Consider the following 24,456-nt stretch of genomic DNA (forward strand, 5'->3'; position numbering starts at 1 on the left):
TAAGATCCCAATTCAAATGCTTCTTGCACAGACAGGCCTAGGGCATCGACCACCTCTCTAGGAAGCCTGTTCCAGTGTTTGACCACCCTCTTGGTAAGGACGCTTTCCCTAATGTCCTGTCTGACCCCCCTGGTGCAGCTTTGTGCCATTCCCATGCACCCTGTCCTCGGTGACCAGGGAGCAGAGACCAGCGCCTGCCTCTGTGCTTCCCCTCCTTGGGACGTGGCGGAGAGCAGTGAGCTCGTCCCCCAGCCTCTTCTCCAGAGACAACCCAAGTGTCCTCAGCCTCCCCTCACAGGCGGCACTGAAGCCCTTCTACCAGCTTTGCTGCCCTCCTCTGGATGCTTTCAGGGACAATACTCGGGGTGAGGCCGCACCAACGCTAAACACAGCAGGAGAATCGTGTCTTTAGGCTGGCTGTGCTGTGCTTAATACACCCTGCGTGCAGTTTGCCCTCCTGGCTGCCAGGGCAGCTGCTGGCTCTTCCTGAGCCTGCTGCCACCAGCACCCCCAGGTCCCTTCCTGCTGAGCTGCTCTCCAGCCACTCATCTCCCAGGCTGTGCCTGTGTCTGGTGTTGCTTCGTCCCATGAAGCACCCAGCGTTCGTCTTTGGTGAACATCAAGGTGTTGATGGCTGTCCAATGTGCCAACATATCTAGATCCTCTGCAAGGCCTCTCCTCCCTGCAGAGTCATAAGTAACTGTTAATACTTTGAATAAGTGCTACTGTTTTTTCATTTCTCTACATAGATAATTTTAATATCATGGTCATCTAAGTACTACACTGGAAATGTTTTATTGCAGTCTATCGGTATCACACTTTATCTGAACTTTTCTGTTAACCTGGGCTCTGTAAATCAGTGTGACTGAGGCAAGTGAGGTGACCTTGGTGATTCAAGCTTGTTTGCTTGCTGTGCAATGAGAGCCAGCTAAACGTGGACAGTAACAACAGCCCCACCAGACCTGACCCAGCTGCAGCTTGCCCCGTGCCCTGTCTCTTCAGGGCACAAGCAGGGCGCTGGAGTCGCACGGGGAAGTTTAGCAGGGCCCTGCACCAGTATGCCTGCCATATGGTGATACTTGAGCGAGAGGTGCGGGCAAGAGGTACCCCTTCTGCATTGTCTGTGCAGATGGGACGTGTCTCACCACTCTTTTCCACATAAACTGCTCAGTTTTGAGCTGGGTGGTCGTGCCTGGACACAGGGAGGCTATGGTGGCAGGGAATCCCCGTGCCCTTCCCAGCCACACCTCATGTGTCACCACAACCACGGGGCAGCCCATGTTGCAGGCACACAACTCAGAGCCCAGGCGTTCATAAACGAATCCAAGACTCCTCCTGCCGCCTGCTTCACCTCACGTTTATCACAGCTTTATTCCGTCACTTTATCGCCCGCTTTCTCTGCCGCCTCCCCCAGGCTCTGCCTCCCCGAACGAGCCCCACCAGGCGGCCATCGGCTCAGCAGCCCCCTCTCAGCGCCTCCCCCGGTGACCTCCGTCCTCCGGCTCCCCGCCCCGCCGGCCCCTCCTCGCCGCCGCCCGCCTCAGCGGCAGCCACTCGGGGCCGGCCCGGCGCGCACACCCCCGCCCCGCCGGCCTCCGCGCTCGCCAACATGGCGCTGGTGCGGGGACGCCGCTGCCTCTGGGCGCTGCAGCGTCAGTGAGTGCAGGCCGGGGCGGGCGGCGCGCGGCTCCCTCAGGCGGCGGCAATCCCTCCGCCGCGGCTTCCCCGTGCCCGGCCCCTCTCCTCCTTCTCCTCCATCTCCTTCTCCTCCCGGCCGTTAACGGCTGCCGGCGGCGCGGGCGGCGGTTGGGGCTGGCGGAGGCGTCGCGGAGCCCAGGGTGCAGGCGGGCTGCCTGAGGGAGAAGGCGGGGAGGGGGCTCTGCTCCTTGGGAGCTGAGACGCTGCTCGGCGCCGGTAGGGGTTACGGGAACCTCGGCTTCTGCTGTGGAAAAAAAGACTCCCCCCCCAAACAAACAAACCCAAACCCAACAACCCCAAATTCAGCTTTAGCAACTGGTGTGGATTCCATCAAACTGTCCTGGGCACTCGGGGTTTAGTACCTGTCACTGACTCCCCACCGTAGCCACCGCGTGCTGTCTGTAAGGGCAGAAGGAGCTGGTGACAATGACAGCTGTCTGTTAAAAGTTCAGGAAGCGATGTCCCATCTCGCTGTTGATCGTGTGGTGTCAAGGACGTCTTGCATCTTTTTGTCCAGTATCGTTTAAGAATTACTGGACTTGATCCAAGATTCCAAAGTTGACCTATGTGTTAATTAAAACAGCTTCAAGAGTTTGCTTCAGCAGTTTCTTCCAGCCACTTAGTCTTCAATACCTGGTTTCGTTAGAGCTTTCAGTCATATTTGAGATTTAACTTTGCATTTCTGAAATGCAATTCACAGATAGAAGAGTTCTGTTCTCAGTTTTCAAACTCTTCTTTCTTGACATCTTTCACATTCAGCTCTTGTGCCTTCTGTCTGTATAAACAATTGTTATGTATTTTGTGGTTGTGTCTTCTTTCCCAAATACTTCGTGTTGCCAACTCTGTATTAAGTGCCATGCTCTGTTTTGACCACCAAAGGACTTACAGTAACCCACAGTAACTCTTCAACTTTGAATGCTGCTCATAAAGCGAGGGGGCAGTTTGTTGTTCCTGTTGTATCTAAAGGGAAACCCCTTTACACAGAGATCCGATGAAGTTTGTCCACCTTTCCTTAGCGTGTTGTACTTGGGTATGTTCTGTGTAAATAGTTGTATCAAAAGCTTCAGAGTTGGGTTGGTGCTTTCTTTGCACCTGAAACTAGAAGTAGCTCGGTTGCAACTTCTTTACGGACTTCTGTAACTATCCTGCTTGTTTCTGATTGTACAGGCAATGGAACCCAGCACAAAGATTTGTGAGATGCGTCTCCTCGACAGTGGGTATGTAACATGCTTTCTTTAGCTGCAAGGTTCAATTGCTTGTGTAACGTGTATGGTTTTACAGTTAGTTTTAGACCATTAGTTCCTGAAAAGATGTAGGTTCTTTTTTTTTATAAGTATGCTATATTTGTATAGTTTTCAAAAACAGTAGTCTGTACCTGTTTTACCAGAAATCACCTTTAATATTTTTAAACAACATTTTGAATAATTTATCTGCTGTACTTAGTCATACTCAACTTACACGAATATTACATTTTCTGTGACGTTTTCCTCTGAGACCTTTTGTGATACAAAGTTTGCAAAGTCAGTGTGAGAATTGTTTTTTAGGCATATTAGTATTTAAGCAACTTAAGAAAGAAAATAGTAAAATTTAGCAAAGTGATTTAAATGAACCCTGTTGTCATGAATAAACACTAAATGGTGAAAAAGAAATCAGAATTCTAAAATTGCTTTATTTCCAGCATTGGTTTTAATTATATATTTATTTTAAAAATTGCTTACTGTGCTTCATCCTTTTAAATAGGAGGTCACAACATAGGGAAGATTCTTATTGCAAACCGAGGAGAAATTGCATGCAGAGTGATGCGAACAGCAAAGAAAATGGGTGTGAAGTCTGTAGCAGTTTACAGTGAAGCAGACAAGAATTCCATGCATGTAGCAATGGTGAAGTATATTCATTATGTTTGTGATTGATTCTGCAAACACTTTCATATGGGACTAACATTCATTCAAAATGGTAGTTCTCCAAGTTTCTCCCAGTTGGGTCTCTCTGTGAAGAGAGGCAATGATTTAAACTGTTGCATGCTAGCAGTCTGATAAACAATAAAATGAGCTGAGAAATTCAAAGTTAAAATTGCTTTTTATTGTCTAATAAACAATCCGTGTAATACCTATTTTTGATGTAACAGGCAGATGAAGCATATTGCATTGGTCCTGCACCCTCACAGCAGAGTTACTTGTCCATGGAGAAAATCATAAAGGTGGCCAAGGCCTCAGCGGTACAGGTACGTTGATCATGACCTTAAATCTTTGGATACCTGCCTGCTCTTCAGTTTTTCACGTTTATACATGATATTTGCATCTTGTGCTTCCTTAGCACTATACTGAAGTATCAGGGTATTCTAAGCTAAACTAATATAAAAATAGGCTGGTAACATTATTCTATTTTAGGCTATTCATCCAGGTTATGGTTTCCTCTCAGAAAACACAGAGTTTGCAGAGTTGTGCAAGCAAGAGGGAATCATCTTCATAGGTCCGCCTTCATCTGCTATCAGAGATATGGGTATTAAGAGGTATCTATTTCTAATTTGTTACTTGGTTATGCAATTTACAGTTTGGCGAGGCTAATTTTGTTACTAAAGGACCAGTTGCTACATATTTTTTTTATTCCATCAGTTTTCATTGTCTTATTTTTATTGCTTCCTTCAAAGGAATAAGCTCCAAATTTGCAACTGTGGAATTCATGTAGACGTAAGAATTGTTCAGTTATTGAGATTTTAATAATTAAATACTTAACTGATTCTAGTTTTCCAGGACAGGGTCCTTGCAGTGTTATATAGGTGAGGGTTCAGGAGTCAGGCTGTATCTCTTGCATATTGATCCTGAATGAATCAAAATGGTGGAAAAAAGAGAAAACTCCCTATCATCAGAGGTTATTGTGGCTGATGTAAAATGGGGTGATAAGTTTTATTCATCACAGAGGATCTTATTCATTGTTACTTACCCTGGAAACATTTCTTTGGTCTATAAAATATAAAACTAGGATATGGAAATAAGGTTATTACTAACACACAAACTGTGCAATATTAATTTCAGCAAATTAATTTTTTATCACTTGCTAATATGAGGGTAAATTACCTCTGTGATTTAACTAGTTTTGCATGCCTGTTTGAAGTAATTGGTGTTATGCTCAAGTGTTTTATGTGGTGTGAATCCAGCCTGTATCATGAAAAGAGTTTTGTCTTTGTAGAACCTTAAATATAGTTTTGGTAAGGTGTAGTGTGGTAATACAAAAATGGTAGGTTTTGACCTCCATAACGTGGGTCAAAAGATAAGAAAGAACAATAAGCCTGAATTGACCACCACTTTTATCTGGAGAGATTGGAGAAAAAAATCCCTATTGGAAGCATTTGATTAATTACTGTAAAATGCTGCATAACCCACTTCTGTAACCCTCACTGGTATCAGTGGAACTACTGTAAGGAGAATTAACATGGGTAACATATACCGGTTTGGAGCTTAAAAGTAAGAGAAAAATATTATTTTCATTCTAAACATAAAACTATTCTGTCAAAGCACTTCCAAAGCTATAATGTCTGCTGCTGGCGTTCCTGTTGTTGAAGGTTATCATGGAGAAGATCAATCAGATGAATGTCTAAAAGACCATGCCAAGAGAATAGGATATCCAGTAATGATTAAAGCTGTTCGCGGAGGTGGAGGAAAGGTAAAGGACCTAATGCAGATCTGTTTGTCACAGTGTGAAGTTGTCATGCCTCAGTTTCTAGTTTATTCTAAAAGAAATGTTTGAAAACAAACTGGAAAACTATGTTTGGTTAAAATTTATTAATAATGTCCAGTACAGCACAATGAAATCTTATGTCATTCATTGTGTAGCCAGGCAGAAAATAAGTAGCTGGAGTAAACTGGGAGAGTTTTGTTTATTTCAGTGGATTTCCAGTAATTCACATAAGCAGAAAAATTGTCATTCAGGCTTATCTGTGTGAAAGTAGGTGACATGAAATTGTTACCTAGTGATAGCCTCTGTCTTTTTTTATTAACAGTTTTAAATGTTGAATAAAAATGATTAGAAATATACTTAACTATTTGGTGTCTAGACACTTTTTAATGTATTGTGAATTCCCTGTCGAAATCTGATTTTACTCTGGAATATTTATCTGCAAAAATTGAATGACAGAGAATTCTTGTTATTTCCATAATAGCTATAATTATTTTATAATAAAATCAGGTTTTCTTTGCCAGTCTTGGAAAACTTCAGTGATATTTAAGAATCAAATTGCATTTGATATGCATGTATATCAATGTATTGATAATATCTATTGCACTTCTAGTGGCACTTTCAGTAGGATTTATAATAGGATTAGCTTATTGGAAGTCAATGAGCAATTTGTATTGTTATCGTTAAGTGCATTTCTTGCTGTTTTAGTCATGAACCTATTTGTGTGCGTCAAGGATTTTATTTACTGTGTGCTGTATTCTTAGACATTTAGATATGTTTTATTTCTTTGTGTGTGTGTGTATTGTAGGGCATGAGAATTGCTCATTCAGAAAAGGAGTTTCTGGACCAACTAGAATCAGCAAGGAGAGAAGCAAAGAAGTCTTTCAATGACGATGCAATGCTGATTGAGAAATTTGTAGATAATCCAAGGTGAGAAACAGATGTTTTAATAAGAACAGCATAATGTTTATTTTACTGTTAAATAAGCAGGTGTTTTAGTAATAGAGTGAAATTTCCACCTAGAAAGAATCACATTATACTACTACAACTACATAATGGAGTAAAGATGATGTGGTGTTTCTGCTGCCCTCAGATGCCCTAAACTAGTTATTTATTCTTCCTCTAACTTAATATTTAAAACAGAAGTGATAGTCTGTACCTCATCCTGGCCTGTGAAACTGAACTCATTTGTTTTTTCTTATGAGCTTTTGACAGAGGTCTTTTTGATAATCTTGCACTTTACATCTTCTTTCTTGAGGCAGCACTGTAAAGAAAGCATTCATAAGAAAGAAAGTGGGGGCTTGCTTATGCTGTCAGCTAGACGTGAGAAAATCTCATTAAATTCTTGGGGAATTTGCCAGCATTGGGGGATTTACCTGAATGGTGACAAGTTTTCCTTAGTTTTACACAGAGAATGAAGTTCTGTCATTTAACAGTTGTCCTCTGAAATGGTATGGCAAAATAAATAAGGTTATTCTAGAGTCAGGGCTGCTGCCTCTTCTGAAATTATATTAAATTCTGAAATTCAGAGGAAAATAATAAAATAATAATGAAATATTTCTACTTTTATTGTAACATCATAATTAGTAGAGCGGTAGCAGCGTTTAAATATATGTCTTTTTTATTTTGACCAATGAGGTTTCATTTAAGACCCTCATTTCTACATTTTTGGCTATTCAAGAGCAGACACCTAAACTTCTAAGAAATCTTACTGAAGAGTACAGGACTGTGTACAAATTCAAAGTCTGTTTGGGTGAAGTCAGTTGCAGGATTGGGGATTCAGTGAAATATATGTTAACGTCTATTATTATGAAACAGGCACGTTGAAGTCCAAGTGTTTGGTGACCAGCATGGCAATGCGGTCTATTTGTTTGAAAGGGACTGCAGCGTGCAAAGAAGACATCAGAAGATCATTGAAGAGGCACCAGGGGTGAGAAGAAAGTTCTTCTATTTTTATAAAATGACATATTTTTAAAGTCATTGCTAAGCCTCACCATGTAATTTATCAAACGGGGTAGTAATTTATTTGTAATTCTTACCACCTGTTTTAATTTTGCTGTAGAAACTGTTCTACCTAAAAAAAAATAAAATAAAATAAAATCAAGATGTTTAGGAAAGTGATTCTCAGGAAAAAAAATAAGTAAATTTCACTTATTGATAAGGATTACAGTACAGTTTCTAGACGCTGCAAAATATTCATGCATAGTAAGTTTAATATCACTGAAATTTGTTATTTTATGTATTACTGTTATTATTTACAGCCAGGAATTAATCCTCAAGTTCGAAAGAGACTTGGAGAAGCTGCTGTCAAAGCAGCTAAAGCAGTGAATTACGTAGGAGCAGGTAGGTCTGGAGGCGTGGATGCTCCAGTGATACCCTTTTAGCTTATTAAGACTCTGAATCTCAGGGCAAATGACATCTGATTGTTTTAGTGTACAATGCATATGCCAGATTTTTTTTGAGGTGGAAGCAAGTAATAGTTAATTCTCATGTAATTATAAATTTAAATGAGTGTACCTGGTCAGTGCTTAAGACCAATGGCAGGAGAACAGAAAGAGAAAGAATTTCAGAGCAGATGATTCAATCAACAAGATTGTTTTTGGAAAGTGAGCATTGTGAATGTTAGTAAGTTTAAACAAGGCAAAGGAAAATAATTTATCTTTCAGCTTACAAAGAATAAAACCTTATCCTCAAACAGTAAAGCCTTTAAAAAAACCTCAAAACTCACTGTCTATAAAATCCATACTATTTTCCAAATGAAAAATTACCTGCTAAAATTGTCACTTCTTCTGTTTTCCCATTGCCTACTTTGGATGCTTATTTAAAAAAGTAAAAAAAAAAATACATGCCGTCTCCTTAGACACAGTGCTTTCAGCAGTCTTGATGTACTTTTTTAGACCTCTAATGAAATGTAGCTGTACTGCTAAAGGAGGAGAATGGTCACTAAATGGCACAGAATATGTAAATATGCAAGGAAACAACTCTTTTGTTTCAGACCTCAACTGTGTCACCCATAAAGATAATTTGCATGGAATTTAATGAGATTCATTGCATCTGTTTTAGAAATAATAGTCTTGTTGTGATGTAGATCAATTACGTGTCTTAGATATCTGTCCTGAGAAAGCCTCGTGAAACATCCTTTATTTATTAAATACTTCAGGAACAGTGGAGTTTATTATGGACTCCCAGCATAACTTTTACTTCATGGAGATGAATACCAGACTGCAAGTAGAGCACCCTGTTACAGAGATGATCACTGGAACAGACTTGGTGGAGTGGCAGCTTAGGGTAAGTGATAATTGGTTTCAGATGCAGAGTCCCTCTTGTTTGGTGAGTAGCACTCTTTGGTGTTGCCTATAAGAGACCAGATAGATTTTCAGATGCTTATTTGCCATTCCGCTAGTTGGGTAGAGTTTTCTTTGCTCTGGAGGAGCATCTCTTATTACCCTGATTGTAAAGTATTTTGTGGTTGCTCTCAATTCCAACAAATTCTTCCAATTTTGGAGAGAAAAACTTTCTCTCCATATATTTAGTGAAACTGTAGAGGATGTGGAAAGTGGGAGGAGTAGGGTCTTGACCTTTCTCTTGCCATGCTCAACAATTTCTTAAACTCTACTTTAAATGTATCTCTGGCCCCAAATAATACTTTGATCAGGCCATGGAAGGAAGACTCTTCACAAAAATATGTCTGGTGTTCTACCAGTATAGTCGCATTCTAAAATAAATGTATAGTTATGTGGGCTGGAAACAGGCTATTTCCTCACACACCCAGTGTGCAGAGAGATTACTCACACATTTGAACAGGAAGTTCTGGACCTTAGGGGGCTGGAAATTAAAAAAAAATAATTCTATATAGATAAATCAAAAAGTGAGGACAGCAGCACACATTGAGCTTAAATAGATAGGGTGGTGGAGTGTTTCGTGTAAACAGAAAGAAAAACAAAATGCCAAATGCGGATGCAAAAAAGGAGGCTTTTGGCTTGCTGATCTAGGAGTGGAAGTTGAGCATTGAGGGCTGAGTTGGAGCAGGGGTCAAACAACACTAAAAAGAGAGAAGGTGAAGAAGTTTACTGGTCTTTGCGTGTGAGTCAGAAGACAGAAAATGTCTGTCAGTTCTTTGAGAGAATTTTTTTTTTAAATCTGTGTAGTAATATTTGTTTGAGGGCTAGGTTGTATTCTGCTGCCTCTGCTGAAAGCCATAGTTCGGTGAGCATGGAAAACCCACAATGCTTCAAATGAAGAAAAAACATTGCTCAAGATTTTTAGTAGGAGTTGGTATTTCCACTTGTAGGTGGAGTTTGTGTTGCTTCCTGGTGAAGGGTCTCCTGTCTGTTGAACTGCAGCGGGTTTATTATTTTGTCCCTAAAAGCTGTTTTTTTTTCAGTCTCAAACTGGCATGTTATTGGTGTTTGTTGGTATTCCTGCATTTGTAATGAAAAATCCTTTGAGGAATAAAATGATATTTTCTTGCCTATTAAAGATTTTGTAAATTCGTAGAAATTACCCTAGAGAAACAATCATTTACATGTACAGGTCCCTCTATACAAAACAATCAGCAGTTTATGCCAACAGTGTTGGCTGCCAGTAATCCATTTTATCGTCTGCTTTTAGAGCAGTTTTTCTCTCAAATAACATCTTGGTTGGTCAACCTTTAACTTGAGCGTTTAATTATTTTTGACATAACAAGTAGGAAAAAAAAAAGACTATTTTTCCATTATGTTTAAGCTGTGTGAGATACTGTGAGGTCAATTTACAGTAATAATTCAAAATCCTTTGACTAGTGACTCAGAAAAAAGGAAGGAGTAAGTTCAGAATTAGCCATTTATGATTTAACACTTTTTTTTTTCCTTGCCCTTTTTTAACGCACTTTCTAATAGTTCGTGTTTGGAGGAAGGATATTTAATCTTCTTTCATACATTGACACTCCAGAATATTGATCCTGCATTAAAGAAAAGAACACCTTTTCAGGTTGCAGCTGGAGAGAAGATTCCCCTAAAGCAGGAAGAGATTCTGCTCCGAGGCCATGCATTTGAAGCTAGAATATATGCTGAAGACCCTAATAATAACTTCATGCCAGGGGCTGGGCCATTGTTGCACTTGTCCACCCCACCACCCGATAATTTCACCCGGATAGAAACTGGAGTCAGACAAGGTAAAACTAAAGGCAGCGGTGTAGTTAGAAATATTAAACATCAAAAGCTTTTCATTATAAACATTTCCTGCTTTGGCCTAAATAAATTTGTCCCACAGGGTGTTGTTAAATACCAATCTCCACAGAATTATTCTTCCTCATGATTGTGCGTGTACAATCACTGGATATTTTATTTACCTCCTTATTTTATCTCTATACAAATTATTGTCTGCTGGATTATGCTGATTTTATTCTTACCGCAATTTATTAGTCCTGCTAATTTGAATAGTGTTACCTCTACAAAAGTCTGTACTGAGGTTTTCCTTGGAACTGAAATGCCAGGTCACATCATTCAAGTTAATAAATATTCTTTAAGACCATACAGAAACATGGCCATTACTTATGTCAGAGAGTTTAATTCCATATGCTGTTCAGCATTATGTACGCCAGCTTTCAGAAAATACGTTTGTAGTGTTACAGAATTTTTTTCATATATTTCAGGTGATGAGGTTTCTGTTCATTATGATCCAATGATTGCAAAGTTAGTTGTTTGGGCTGAGGATCGTCAAGCAGCACTGAGAAAGTTGCAATACAGCTTGCATCAATATAACGTAAGTAGGAGGAACCCAGTGTGATTTCAAATCTTGAACTAACTTCTTGAACACCTTGAGCTAACAGCATACAGATAAAAAACTGCAATAAATCAAAAGTGGTTTTTAGGAGAAGTTTGGATTGTCACTACTATTTCAGATTCATTATTTGTTATTTTCCTAATTTGCAAACTGTTTTCATTGGTGGAGTTGATAGAGATAAGTGTGAAGTCCAGTTTTCCACATGGGTTTTTAAGTTGTTGATACCTTTTAGTTGGATGATACAGCTGGGTCTTTGTAGAACAGTAAGGCTAAATAACAAAATAATGATCCTTGTCATAGCTTTCTTAAAATAAAAGAAATTTGCATGTAAAATTTGTATCACATGATGTTTGCTTGTAATTTCTGATTTATAAAAGCAATTAGATTTTAGACTATACATGTGGTAAGGAAATAAGGAGACTTTTTAGTCTATGACTTATTTTCAAGAAGTCATCCTCCTTTTTCTCTTTAAAAACTACAGGTATTTTATATATATATCTTCTATATATATACTTAATTAGATATTTTGCACTACAGGAAATGAATAGGGTACAGTAAATTTAAAAAGTCACTGTTTCTATTTGTTGCGATTAAAACATCTAATATGGAATATCTGAAGCTTATATAACTAATTTTTAACAAGAGGGTCTTTTCATATTAGGAGTGTTCTTTTGAATACTCAGAGCAAGATTTTCCAAAGCAGGAATTTTTTTTCCCTAAATCACCTCCTCCCCTAACTATTTCTGGAAAGCTTTCTTTGACTTCACAGTGGACAAAGGTATCGTTTTGGAAACAGAGTGCTTTTGAGAAATCTACAATTTAAAAAAAAAAAAATCTTTTTTAAAAGTAATGGTTTTATATGTAATAAAACGTACCAGTTGAATTAATTACATTTTGTTCATAAACTGTGCATTGTTGGTGCTGTATGAAGAAAGTTTCATCTATGCATAAGTTGAGCAGAAAGCTGTGCATTCATAATTTCATTTCAACTTGGCAATATGCTTCTTTTTCTTGACAGATTGTAGGATTAAGCACTAATATTGATTTCTTACTGAGCCTGTCAGGACACCCACAGTTTGAGGCTGGAAATGTGCACACTAATTTCATTCCTCAACACCATGATGAACTGTTTCCAGCCAAAAAGGCAACGCGACATGAAGTTGTGTGTCAGGCAGCTCTGGGACTCATACTGAAAGAGAAAATGGCAACAGATGCTTTTAGAGATCAGTCAGGTGGTAAGGATCATTCTTCTTTTCTTTTGTTTTGTTTTGCTTGACTGGATGAGACAGTGCTGTGACCTCATGTGTAATTATTTAATTTGTGTACTCCCTTTTCGCCTTACTTGGTGCCTGCTCAGGGTTCTGCGTTATAGCATTTGTCAGATATTTATGCGCACAGCAGACTATAACTTTCGCTGAGAGACAGATATTGAATATATCACCACTGTAATGTAGAGACTACTTCCCTAGGCACTTCAGATAAGCGTTTGTCTGAAAGACCTTGGGATTCTTAATCTGTGTCACTGCGTCCCTTTTGCTCTTTACAAGTGCAGTGAGTATCTGTCACCATTAGTCCTACAGTTGGACCAAGGTCTTCAGAGATAAAGACTGACTGGCTAGAATTGGGAGAGGCAGAGGGGTTTAATGGGATGAAAAGGACTACGTGTTTTATGTAGATGATACAGCCTCAGTTTATTCAGTCTTGCAGTTTGAATGACAGATTGTCACCATCTATTGCAGGGATTCCCTGATCTTTAATGTGCAGTATAAATGTGTAAGTTTAATAGGACAGTGATTTTCGTGGTGTAAGTTCTAAATGTTGTGTGTTTTGCCAAACTGTAATAAAAGTAACATGTCTGTGTGTTTTGTGTTTTAGATAAATTCTCACCATTTGCATCCAGCACTGGTAGAAGAATAAATATATGCTATACTAGAAAACTGTCTCTGCTGGATGGGGAAAATAGTAAGTGATTAAAATTGGGTGTGGAGGGAGAGGAAATACTTGAGAAAGTTATTTCAACTGGTGCTTGAAAATTCAGGTTAAGAAATAGCAGATGGAAGCAGTGTTGAGTTTTAAGCAATTGAAGCTGGGAAGGGAATTCACAAGGTTGCATGTTTAATTATTAAACCTATGCCCTTAGATCTTGAAGAGATAAAAACCAAATTCAAATGGCACTAATGATGTTCATCATTTAAATGAATAAGGTTGAGATTTTGGAAGAACTGAGTGCTGTTTTGTTTGACGTGTGACTTAGGTGTGGTAGTGTTCAGCAGTTCTTCCCCCTCAGAAATCTGTTTCCTGTCCAGGTAACTAAATGCACAGATTTCAGAGCATAGCTTCAGATGGTCAGCTTTGAAAGACAAATTGTCTAGAATTCAGTGTGAAATCTGCAGTGTCTGCTAAGCTACTCTGAAAATACTCGTTCTTCTCTTAGTATTGGTAGGTCTCTTTTTTATTAAAAAGATTAAGTGTAGTTTATATGGTTTTATTCTCTAGATCCTATAATTATATTAACTTACATATATTTTGCTTTATTGAACAGTTGTGGATGTAGCTGTAAGTTACGGTAAAGAAGGATCATACACCATGCAGGTAAAGTAGACTTTTTTCAGATATTTCATTAGAATCAGTTTCTTACAGACTTTTTTGGTATTAACTGTTATTAAAGTTGCTTGATGATTAGGAGTCTGTTTTTGGTTCACTTGCAGCAGTTGTTGTAGACTTCAGTATTTTAGCCTTGGAGTCATACTCACTCCTTTTTTGGAGTCATAATGGATTTTATCTTGAATTTGGCACCCCAAATGATTACACACTTGAGAATGCAGTCTCTCTGTAGATGAGTTTCTCATTTCTAATATTCAGAAAACGGAAATAATGAAAAGGAATCAGTGTTTATGAACTGCTGAGACTGTATAGAGATGAGCATAGTACAAAAATAGTGAGAAAATTCTTGCACTTTCAGGTGTATATCCCCATGTCATGTAATTCAAGCCTTTATACAATTATTTTTTTGCAGATATGAATATTGAAATAACCCACATCCCTCAAATAACCTTCAGGTTATTTTGAGTGTATTGATTACATAAGTAATACAGGAAAGCTTTTACATTTTAGGCTTTTCCCATATAAGTAACGTCAGCAAAATATAAAGAGGGTGGAAAGGACATTGAGTGAGGCCTTTGTGGGAGATGAAGTGCTACTGGGGGGAGAATGTGGACTCCAAAGGAAGAATGCAGGTTGAGATGGAAATGGAGAGAAGCTGGAGATAAGGGTTGGAGAAGCAGAGCTGTGTGCCTCGGGAGCTGATCATGAAGAGAACAGTGCCACCAGAGTGCTACAAAACCTGCACCAGGACCGATATCAACTAAGAGCAGGTTACTGGGCCAGGGAACTGGCAAGCGCTCACAGTGCTGCCCAGGATGTAGATCTAACTTGCATCCCTGCTCAGGATACTCATCAAGCAAAGGATATTTTCTCAGGGATCAGTATCAGATGGGCGGTATCCATTCAATGCGTGTGATAAGGTGTTTGTTCAGTGGAAAATAGTGTGTGACTGTATAAATGTATAGTGAATTTTATCTCTGCCTGTAACTTTCTTGAAGACTAGCAAGTCTCTGATTCCCAATATCATTCAGCAAGACTTGCAACTAAAAATGTAAGTTAAACATAGCACACTTACATTCAAATTCTTACTGTCGTTGTATTCTGAAACTGTGGCAGACGGCCAATTTCCATTGACCTAGATGAAAGGGTTACGTGCAAATAAATGACCTTTCCATTTGGTCTTTTGCTGTTTTGTTGTCTAATTGACACTGTTTCCATTACTGATTTTCTCTGCTCTTTTGTACGTTTATGGAGAATGCGTTGAAGATTTTGTATGAAAAATTTCCAAGAGTGAGAAACGTACTTATCTTCTGTAAAGCAGAGTGGAAACTTGTGAAATGAGGTGGTTAATATGGGTTTGAAGAAAGTTAAGATGTTAGGACAAATTAGAAATACTGGGTCCAGGTCCCATCACTAAACAGAAAATTCTGTTTTTTTTTTTGTTTTGTTTTGTTTTTGGTTCTTGAGAAATAGCACACCTTTATGTTTTGCTGACTGCTGTTGCATAGTTTATGATACAGACTGTCTTGGGGAGAGTGCATTAGCTAATCTACTAGCTAATCTACTAGCTAATCTACACAGCTAATCTGTGCATTGGATACACAATACGTTCTGTTAATCAAAAAATAAAGGATACATAAGATTTAAAAAGGTGATTAAAAAAATATATCCAGAATTATCTATGAAGAAACAAAACACGGGTTATGAATATATACTGCAAACACTAACTTCTGCTTTATTATTTTAGTGTTCGTGAAGGGTTAGGCTTTGTCCTTATAAAAGTGTTTAATTTTCAGATTGAAGATAAAATGTTCGTGATTTCTGGAGAGATCTTCAATGAAGGTGATTCAGTTTACTTGAGGTCTTCAGTAAATGGAACAGTGTGCAAGTCCAAATTGGTCATTTTGGACAACACCATTTATCTCTTCTCTCCGGTAAAGTATCTTTCATTTTTATCACAAGTTTAAAGTTTTATACTTGTAAATGAACAACATAAATTGCGATAGAATGGGGAAGAGAATCATAACTGAAATTTTTATATTGGCCCATAATGCTTTGATATGTGGTGGATTTGCAGCTATAATTAGAAATTAGTTGCTTATGGTCTGTGAATGAGAAGATTAAGTGCTTGTGCAAAGATAAAATGCAGTTAGGTGAATCAAAGGAGTTGCAAATGATTATGTATTGGTTTCTAAACTAACACCTAATTCTGTGACACTTAACACTTTCAGCAGCATGCAGTGAAAATTTTGTTGCTCCAATGGTTAGAGGACAATTATTGTGGACTGTGAAACGTTCACCATATTGACAGTGCTTGGCCATGAAGATGGCAGTGTCTTAGCAGCCTACCTACTCCTTATGCAAACAGCCTTTACTAATTTTCTAAAACTTTGTGCTGTTGCTGCATGAATAAGGAAGGTATGGATGTGGGACAAAGGTCCATGTAGAGCCTCATTTTCACAGGAGTAGTTTCCTCCTCTCTGATCCTTCAGCAGCAACAGGCATGGATCTTGAGGACTTTGACATTGCAAAGCAGTCAGCATGCCCCCCATCCTTGTGACCTGGCTCCAGTAGTCTGCAACCCCAAACAATTGACGAATTTGCTTCTGCATAAATCTGGGTCTGTCCTGTTCCTGTATATCAGCACACGTACTAGTGGTATTATATTATGTTGTTAACTCATGCTATTGATTTTATTTTCTGTAGGAAGGTAGTGCTCAGATTGGCCTTCCCGTACCCAAGTACTTATCTGCAGTGAGCTCAGCAGGGATGCAAGGTGGTGCCGTAGCACCCATGACGGGCACAGTTGAAAAGGTAATTATAATATGGGTAGAAAAATGAATTCAACACTATTATGTCAAAGTTCACTCTTCCAGCAATGGTGCATGGTTCTATACTGCCAGGAAAGAGTGAAGGCCAAAAATGTCAGTGCTGTGTGGCTCCTCCCATTTAGATAAAGTCCTGTTTAGTCTGACTTTCCAGCAGCCATCCAAGAGTCTTTTCAGGCTTCTGAGTTTCTTTTTCTAGAGCTCAGGAAGGTATGAATATATAACTAATCCTACTGGTTGAATTTTTTGTTTGAATTTTTCCTTCATCTTAACTGCTTTCTAATCCAGAGTTCCCTGAAATGCTATAGGCTGTTTGACCCATTTCATCTAACCAAAGAATGAGATGATAGATGTGCTTGGAAAAAAAAACCAAAAAACCAAAACAAACAAAAAATGCTTTTTCTATTAAGTTCTATTTTTAAGCTTCTGTTTCTGTTTTTCTTTTTTTTTTTTCTTCAACTTAGCAAGTCTTCTGTATTTTTCTGTATGGTGGAAAAGTTTCAACGGAAGGGAGATGTCCAGGATACATAACTTTAGTAGTTAGGGGATTCTGCTAGTGATTAAAAAAAAAAAGGCACGAACCCTTTGAGAAAGTGGAGTACATTAATTGTGGATCTCTTACATTCTAGAGAGATGTTCTAGAATCATAGAATATCCCAAGTTGTAAGGGACCCACAAGGACCGTTGAGCCCAACTCTTGGCTCCACAATAGCAAGTGCTGTCCACAGGCTTCTTGAACTCTGGCAGGCTTGGTACTTTGACCACCGCATGGAGTTCAAGAAGCATTCTAAATCAGGGCTGCAGAAAAAATAGGGATCTTGGGATTTTGCAGAGTCTGTCTCCAGGAAGAGGTTCTGGACTTCGTATCTCAAAATAGAAGCTTCTTAAGCCCAGATGGAGTCGAATATACTTCTCTTCTAGTCTCTTCTAGTGTTTCCTCTTTGAAACATAAATGGCTTCCTCATCATCCTGTTGACTGGTATTGAACCTCTTTGTAAAACCTTTAACTCCCCTTGAGTATTATGTAGAGAACTCAAATACCCAATTCAACAATAATGAAGATATTATGAGGCTGTTCTGAAAAACCACAATTACTCAGTGGATCGTGCTAGCCAAGATCCAGCTGCTGTTCTTTGATGGTGCAGATCAGACGTGCATGATTTTTTTTCCCAATTTGAATTGTAGGTGTTTGTGAAAGCAGGGGATGAGGTTCAGATTGGAGACCCTCTAATGGTTATGATAGCTATGAAAATGGAGGTGAGTAACATATAAAAAGCTTTAATTACTGAGAAAATAAAAATACGGTCATACGTGCATCAGTTTTGATTGCATTAATGATGTGTTGTGCAGATTGTTGCTTGTACTTTATATGCTGTAAAACAAGTGTTGCGTCAGAGTAGATTTTAAGGGATTACATTTGTTGTTAATATTAACAAATTATGATTATATAATCTGCGGCACTCTGCAGATGTTTTAACATTTGTTTGATTACAGTGTCAGTCCCTTTCATCCCTCTCACAACAAGCTAACAATCCTTTCATTTCTAGTACAAAACTGTCTAGGTCTATTCCTTGCTCTCTCTCCATGATAAAAGTGTATTTATTCTAATGCCTACAGTAACTTCATGCAGAAACTCACCTATTGGTGACTTTGTAAATATGCCCAAGATTTGTTTGTAAATTTTATTATTATTTGCATAAAGGCTTTGCTAATAGCATACTAAAAAATTCTTTTAGTATGTCCACATGGCATTCAGTGGACTAGTATTTTGGCCATTATATGTTGTCACATTGCTTGGCCATGGCTAAAATTGTTTGAGCTATAGATTTTGTAACCTAAACTCTTTGGATTTGGATTTATTAGTTTATTTTACACTTCAGTTTGTGGTAGCAGAATAAATATTGTTGAGAAAATTTGCTTTTCCCTTAATGACGTCCCTTTAGAAATTGCACTAAAATTACATGAAATGCAGTATTGCACCCTGAGTTACACCCCCAAATTATTTGAGATTGAATACTAAATATTTGTGCCTTTCCAGCTGATATCTCAGACTGTTAGATGAGTTGTCTTTTTATTTTTTTTGCAGTGCTGTTCAAAGTGTAAAATTTCAAAAGCATTATTTAAATGAATTCTTGCTTGATGTGAGGATTTAACATTTGTTAGTAAATGTTTTGGTATTAGACTAACCCTATGTAGAAAACTACCAAGAATCAAAACTTAAATCGAAAACTAACCTGATAAAATAACAAGTACACCAGTTTGGGGATCAGTATGAAAACACACTATTCCTTCACTGTCACTAATAGTCGTGTTTGCATTTCAACTTGATTTGCCTAAAATCTTTTCAGTAAATACCTGTCCTGAGGAGCAAACAAAATTGTCTTTAGTAAATCTACAGATTGCTCTTGGAACAAATCTGTTATATGATTAATATTGTGGACTAAAACTTTATTATTTCTGCCTGCTATCTAGTGTAATAAAAAAAAAGTATTAGTGAAGCATAATTCAGCTGTTCATACTTCAAAATACACCATTATTTAGCATTTTTGTCTCTAGTATACTTACCAAAATAAATATTGATGAGGAAATAAAACTTAATAAAGGGTAGGATAACATTTTAAAAGAAGGCTTAAAATAAATATACAAGTGTCAGAGGAAGTAATTAAGTATGTCATGTTCTAATTGCTCCAAAGAGTAATATTAAGATTTGCTGGGGAGAGAGGAAAAAAAACACACCAACAACCTACTCTGCTGGTTCACTATTGATCTATTTCTATGCAGCATACCATAAGGGCTCCAAAGGCAGGAGTGATAAAAAAGGTTCATTTCCAAGAAGGTGCCCAGGCCAATAGACATGCTCCGCTAGTTGAATTCGTGGATGAAGAGGCTGAATCAAAATAAAATTCAAGGAAGGTGCATTTTATTTTTCCTACTTTGCTGATATTCTCTCAGGAGAAGTTTTCTTCACATTTTCAGCAAACTGTTTTGTATAATGGATTGAGGAATTGGTTTCCTCTGCACTCCCTGCATAGTTGTACTGTAAATTATGCTGACTTCACTGAAATCTTGGATATCACTATACTTTAATCGTGTATATAACTTGTGGACCTACATGATTGTTGTTCAGTGATTGTGTTTGCCTGTGTAAAGGCATTAGACTGGGAAAAGATATGGACCGCCTTAAGGATACGAGAGGTTAGTAAGGACTGTACGTTATGGATAGCTAGGGTTCTTCTGCCTACTTTTTCATTCAAAGATGCCTATTTTCCCTGAGATGTGAGATTTCCTTCATTTGAAGGAAATCTGAAAGGTGATAATTACTTCACGAATGAATTTCTCATGCAAAATTCCTGTTTGTGGCCTTGTCCTTTTGCCCAAATAGAGAATTGAGGATTGTTTGTAACCCAGGATCCCTCTCAGTCATTTTTGGTGCATCTGTTTTCATACTTACCTCAATGAGCAGTGAAAATTTGCATTTCAAAAATTGTTTTAATATACTTTGAAATATGCGATAAAAAAAATAAAAATACAAAATAACACTTGCTACACTAATCACAGTTGGAATGTGACTGCTTTCCAAAGGTAATATTTGATCTTTAAACATGAAGCAGTAGCACAGAAAGATGATAAGCTTGTTTAATACTTGGAAATTGTGCCAAAATAAAATACTGACTTCAAAATCCTCATTACTTTTCTCATATTGTTCATGTTCAAATATGTTGCTTACTGGCTGGAGTGAAGTAGCAAGATCTTTATAATAACATGAAATATAACTGAGAATAATATACCTTTTTGCATCTGTAGTGTTGCAAAAGAGAAAATTGATAGGTTTTTGATATTTAAAGAAAATATTTCTCAGACAGCATGCTGATGGTTTACCATTTTTTTTTAACTTGTTTAAAAACTGTCGCAAAGATAAGGGAACAGAGAAGTAAAAAAAAAAATAAAAATCAATGGAATGTTTCAATTGCTACAAACTTGTTGCTTGCAAAATTTTGGTTAAGGTGGAGTTCTGCTGGTCATATGGACTTCTGTTACATTGATACTGCACAAAGGAACAAATAGGTGCTGCAGTGATCCCAAACTCCTAGTTATATCTGTGCAAATAAATCCTTATTTCAGAGTTAATATACAATGTCTTGGGCAATTTTCTGCTCGGATTCTGTAACTGTGCAGCCTTACCTGCAATGCAGACAAAAATTGTAAAAACTGAAATGTGTCTAGATGGTCTGTATATTAAAAGCATAAGAATACTACTTTTCAATTTTCCTGGTAATCCAGTGGCCACTTTACAAAAAGTAAAATCAAATGATCGTCTTGTAGAGGATTGTCACGGTGATTTTTTATTTACCGCCAAATAAAAATTAAGCTGGATTTGGAACGTTTGTTTTCATTTTTCTCAATTTTGTCTTTTCCTTGGTTGCTTATGGAGAAATGTTTATGTATTAGTCATCTGTATATATATCATGTCCTGATATCTGAGAAAGCACAATCTGCAGATGACATTTAGGAAGTAATAATTAATCTAGACAGTCGTGATGGGTTTCACTGCAGGTAAGTTTAGTGACTTGTTTTTATCTAAAAATTCAATCTACATACAGAAATGTGAATTCAGTCCTGAAGAGACACTCCAGATTTGCATTTTTTTTCCTGCTTGACATTGCTGTGTTTCTAGATCTGTTTTGCTACACTGAATCTGTAGCAGAACATTAAAACTCACAGCATGAGGTTGTCTGTCCACTCGGTCTGCACCGCTTGCTTCATCCAGCCAATGAACAAGAGCGTGTTCGTCGGAAGCTGACAAAATGTCTTCCCTGGGAACGAAGGGAGACAAATCATTTATCATTATAGCAGTTTTAATTTTCCCTTGCTTTTGAAAATTAGTTATTTTTTTTTCTCTATATAGGTTTTTCACTGACTTGGTTTTCCAAATAATGGTGGTGTTTTTTATTTTAGAATTTATGCCGTTCAAAAATCTCTTGCAGAAGTCAGTCAGAATTTGTACATTTGAAATGTGCTGTAATGTGATTTAATTTAACTTAGAGAATTATTAAAAGTAGGATGTTCCTGTAATCTAGAATTTTAGTTTACAAAATCAGATTTTTTTTTTTTATTTATTACAAATTTGAAATGTGAAACATTTTCCTGTGTTATAAATGTGAGTTACTAAGAGCCTTATGATAGTAACTTAGCTGTAACTAAACTGTTTTTTGTAAAACACTTAGTGGTTGAGTAAGAAAGAAAAAAACGGGTAGTTGATTAAAATGTAGTATTTTAGAGCTTGAGCTAAAACGACGATCTCTGCTAGTTATTAGTTATCAATGTACCTTTTGAGATAGTGCTGTAGTTGTGATAGAAGAGTCATGGATACTGCAGAAACCATGAATCTGAAGTGATTCTAACTGTAAAGATGTACTCTGCTACCACAGGGAGAGGGAGCAGGTCAAGGGATATGTAGTTAGCAACTGTTGATAGCCTCCAGGAAAGAACAAGGCCAGTAGTGTTCCAGGCTACGGCTTGCGTGGGACAGCACCGGAGTAATGCTCTCAGTATGCTTATTGGTCAGTGTGTTTAATCAGGCATGTAACATCCTGCTTGGTAACGTGAATGTTAACCATACCAAAATTACAGCCTGCATGAGCTGTAGTTATCCACCTGTGGGGATCTCAGTCTCTTTTGCACTCACACTCCTCAGCTGCTGTCAGCCACTATTCACGGAAGCTCCGATTGCTTAAACCCAGTGTAGGTCTGTACTGTGGAGCCTGAATTCATGCTGAGTTAGTGGTTAGGACACAGGGAGTGGAAAGCAGGAGAGCCAGGATTGTATTCTTATTTCAGCCACTGACTCACCATGTCTTCAGGCAAATCACTTAGTGCCTATTTGCCGTTGTTTCCTCTTACATAATAAGGATGAGGGTAATCAAAACGCTGTAAAATTTGTGGACGCAAAGATTTATAGATAATTTTCTTTGCTTGCTGGTAAAGTTGTAATGTCAGATGTAGGCTTATTATTACTTGCAAGGTTATAATCTTTTACATTTTATAGAGTAAATATTTATGCCAGTGAATTGCAAAAAGTTTCCAAGGTGTATTAACTTCTTTGTTCTAATTGTTTTAACTTCTTAGTGACCAGAAAATCTTAGCTTCTGTCTTCAAGATGATTAAAAAATGAATACTGAAGTGCTTTGGCAGGACACTCAGTCAGTGGTAAGGAAAAGAATGCAGTTGATCTGAGCAGAGTGTTCTTTTATTAAAGGAACTTAAACCCATTTTAAAGGGCCTATCAACCAATGTGCTTATCACAGGTATATTCATTTCTGTTGATTATTCTTTCGTTCAGTCAGATCTGGAATTATTTGACTGTGTTCTATCTGTTCTGTTTGCTAAAAGCTCAACAATGCTGAATATACTGTGTTTACTGGAACAGTCAAAGTCTGAACACAGAGCTTTTACACAAGGTATGTTTTCAACAGATACCTAAACTGCTTGTGTAATTATATTCAAAATTTTTACACATGAATGATTCGCAGATAAATATCACTTAGTGTTTTTATGATACTGGAGCGTAGCTTTGTGCATAAGAATTCCATTTAGAAAGTAATACATGCTACTGAGTGCTGTCCAGGAGAAAATGGAGAAAGTTGAATGTTGAGTTGAATTAATCATGTTGTGTTTCACTTCCACTTAAAACCAACCAGCCAAACACATTCTAGAAATTCATTAATGCAACATTAATGAAAAACCATGATGCAAAAAAATAAAATTATGTGGACTGATTGTATTTCATGTAAGAAAAAAGCTTGGGTTCTAAAAGCAGTGCAGTATCTTTTATGAGACACTTGATGTTAGGTTAAAACCTTGATTATACAGTGAATCCACTTTAAAATAAGCGTGGATGTTCTGGTTGAATACCCCATATTTTTTATTATAACAGTAATAAGTAAGTAAAACACATTTATATGTCTAATGTCCTACTGAGTTTTTGAAATGATAATGGTAGCTGGATTTTAGCTTTAATCTGTTGTCCTTATAAACAATTCTGGTGCCAAAAAGTTGCTCTTGAAATGATAATTGGTCTTTCTGTGAATGACAGCCACTCTGCTCACTTGAAAAGTAGGGAAAGCGGGAGATGTTAACATATGTAGCCAGCAAACTGCAAAGTGTCTGGTGAAAAGAGACTGCTGCTGAGAGCTGCACCCTGCTTTTGCCCCTTTGCAAACAGCAGAGACCCTAGCTGCAGCCAGAGACCCCGTGCGTGTTCGCTGTCTTGTGCTCAGCATCCCAGAAACATAAGACATAGCTCCTGCTCAGAGGTAAGATGAGGTATAACATGAACTAGGAGAAACCAGTTTTAAAACGGAACTCTTATATACGGACGTAGTTAATGAATTTTCTCCGTGAGGTTTGCTCTACTGTATTGATATCGATAGCTAGTCACAGAAATGTAGGTCACAGTTTGCCACTTAGATACCAGAAATTTAATACTGGCTGGGTGTTAGAGGTATGTTCCCAAAATCTGGTTTGCTGTCATGACAGTGAGAAGAGTGGAAAAGGCTAAATGTGTATGACACATAAGACAGGAGGAAGAGTCGTCTTATACTCTTGCTTTGTGTATCTGTCTTACTCTTGCAAATTGCCTACCTCAAAGCTCAGTCTCCCATATGTATAATTTAAATTACTGTTTCTTATTTGAAGAGCAAATGTGTGCCCTGAATTGGAATGATTTCTTTTTTATTAGGGTGAACAATTAAAGATGGCACAGATAGAAAATCCCCGTGATAGGGAAACTCATAATGTAAGTGTCTCCTACAGTCTTGAAAGCACCCATTTCTAGTGAGAATGGCAGGCTCTTTACAGTTAAAAGGTACAGGTTTTAATCATAAAATCATAG

General features: G+C 37.9%; 1 protein-coding gene across 1 annotated transcript; it reads left to right on the top strand.

Moving 5' to 3' along the window:
• The first annotated feature begins 1,558 nt into the window (after positions 1-1,558).
• Positions 1,559-20,943, top strand: MCCC1 (methylcrotonyl-CoA carboxylase subunit 1). The gene is made up of 19 exons (XM_035557255.2): positions 1,559-1,656; positions 2,866-2,915; positions 3,439-3,578; positions 3,824-3,919; positions 4,086-4,207; positions 5,211-5,358; positions 6,179-6,300; positions 7,189-7,300; positions 7,632-7,713; positions 8,531-8,658; positions 10,339-10,522; positions 11,003-11,112; positions 12,152-12,368; positions 13,009-13,095; positions 13,676-13,725; positions 15,534-15,671; positions 16,444-16,551; positions 17,751-17,822; positions 19,347-20,943. Exons 1-19 carry the CDS (start codon positions 1,610-1,612, stop codon positions 19,464-19,466), a joined length of 2,133 nt encoding a protein of 710 aa, XP_035413148.1. The 5' UTR covers positions 1,559-1,609; the 3' UTR covers positions 19,467-20,943.
• The last annotated feature ends 3,513 nt before the right edge of the window (positions 20,944-24,456 follow it).

The sequence above is a fragment of the Cygnus atratus genome, chromosome 9 (genome assembly GCF_013377495.2).
Source record: "Cygnus atratus isolate AKBS03 ecotype Queensland, Australia chromosome 9, CAtr_DNAZoo_HiC_assembly, whole genome shotgun sequence".
NCBI classification, from domain to species: domain Eukaryota; kingdom Metazoa; phylum Chordata; class Aves; order Anseriformes; family Anatidae; genus Cygnus; species Cygnus atratus.

What these genes read in the sequence shown, in the direction of transcription:
- MCCC1 (XM_035557255.2), top strand. Translation starts at nt 1,610, where the DNA reads ATGGCGCTGGTGCGGGGACGCCGCTGCCTCTGGGCGCTGCAGCGTCA. An exon ending in CTCTGGGCGCTGCAGCGTCA is followed by an intron (nt 1,657 to 2,865) that starts GTGAGTGCAGGC and finishes CTGATTGTACAG; the next exon opens with GCAATGGAACCCAGCACAAA. An exon ending in CCAAGGCCTCAGCGGTACAG is followed by an intron (nt 3,920 to 4,085) that starts GTACGTTGATCA and finishes ATTCTATTTTAG; the next exon opens with GCTATTCATCCAGGTTATGG.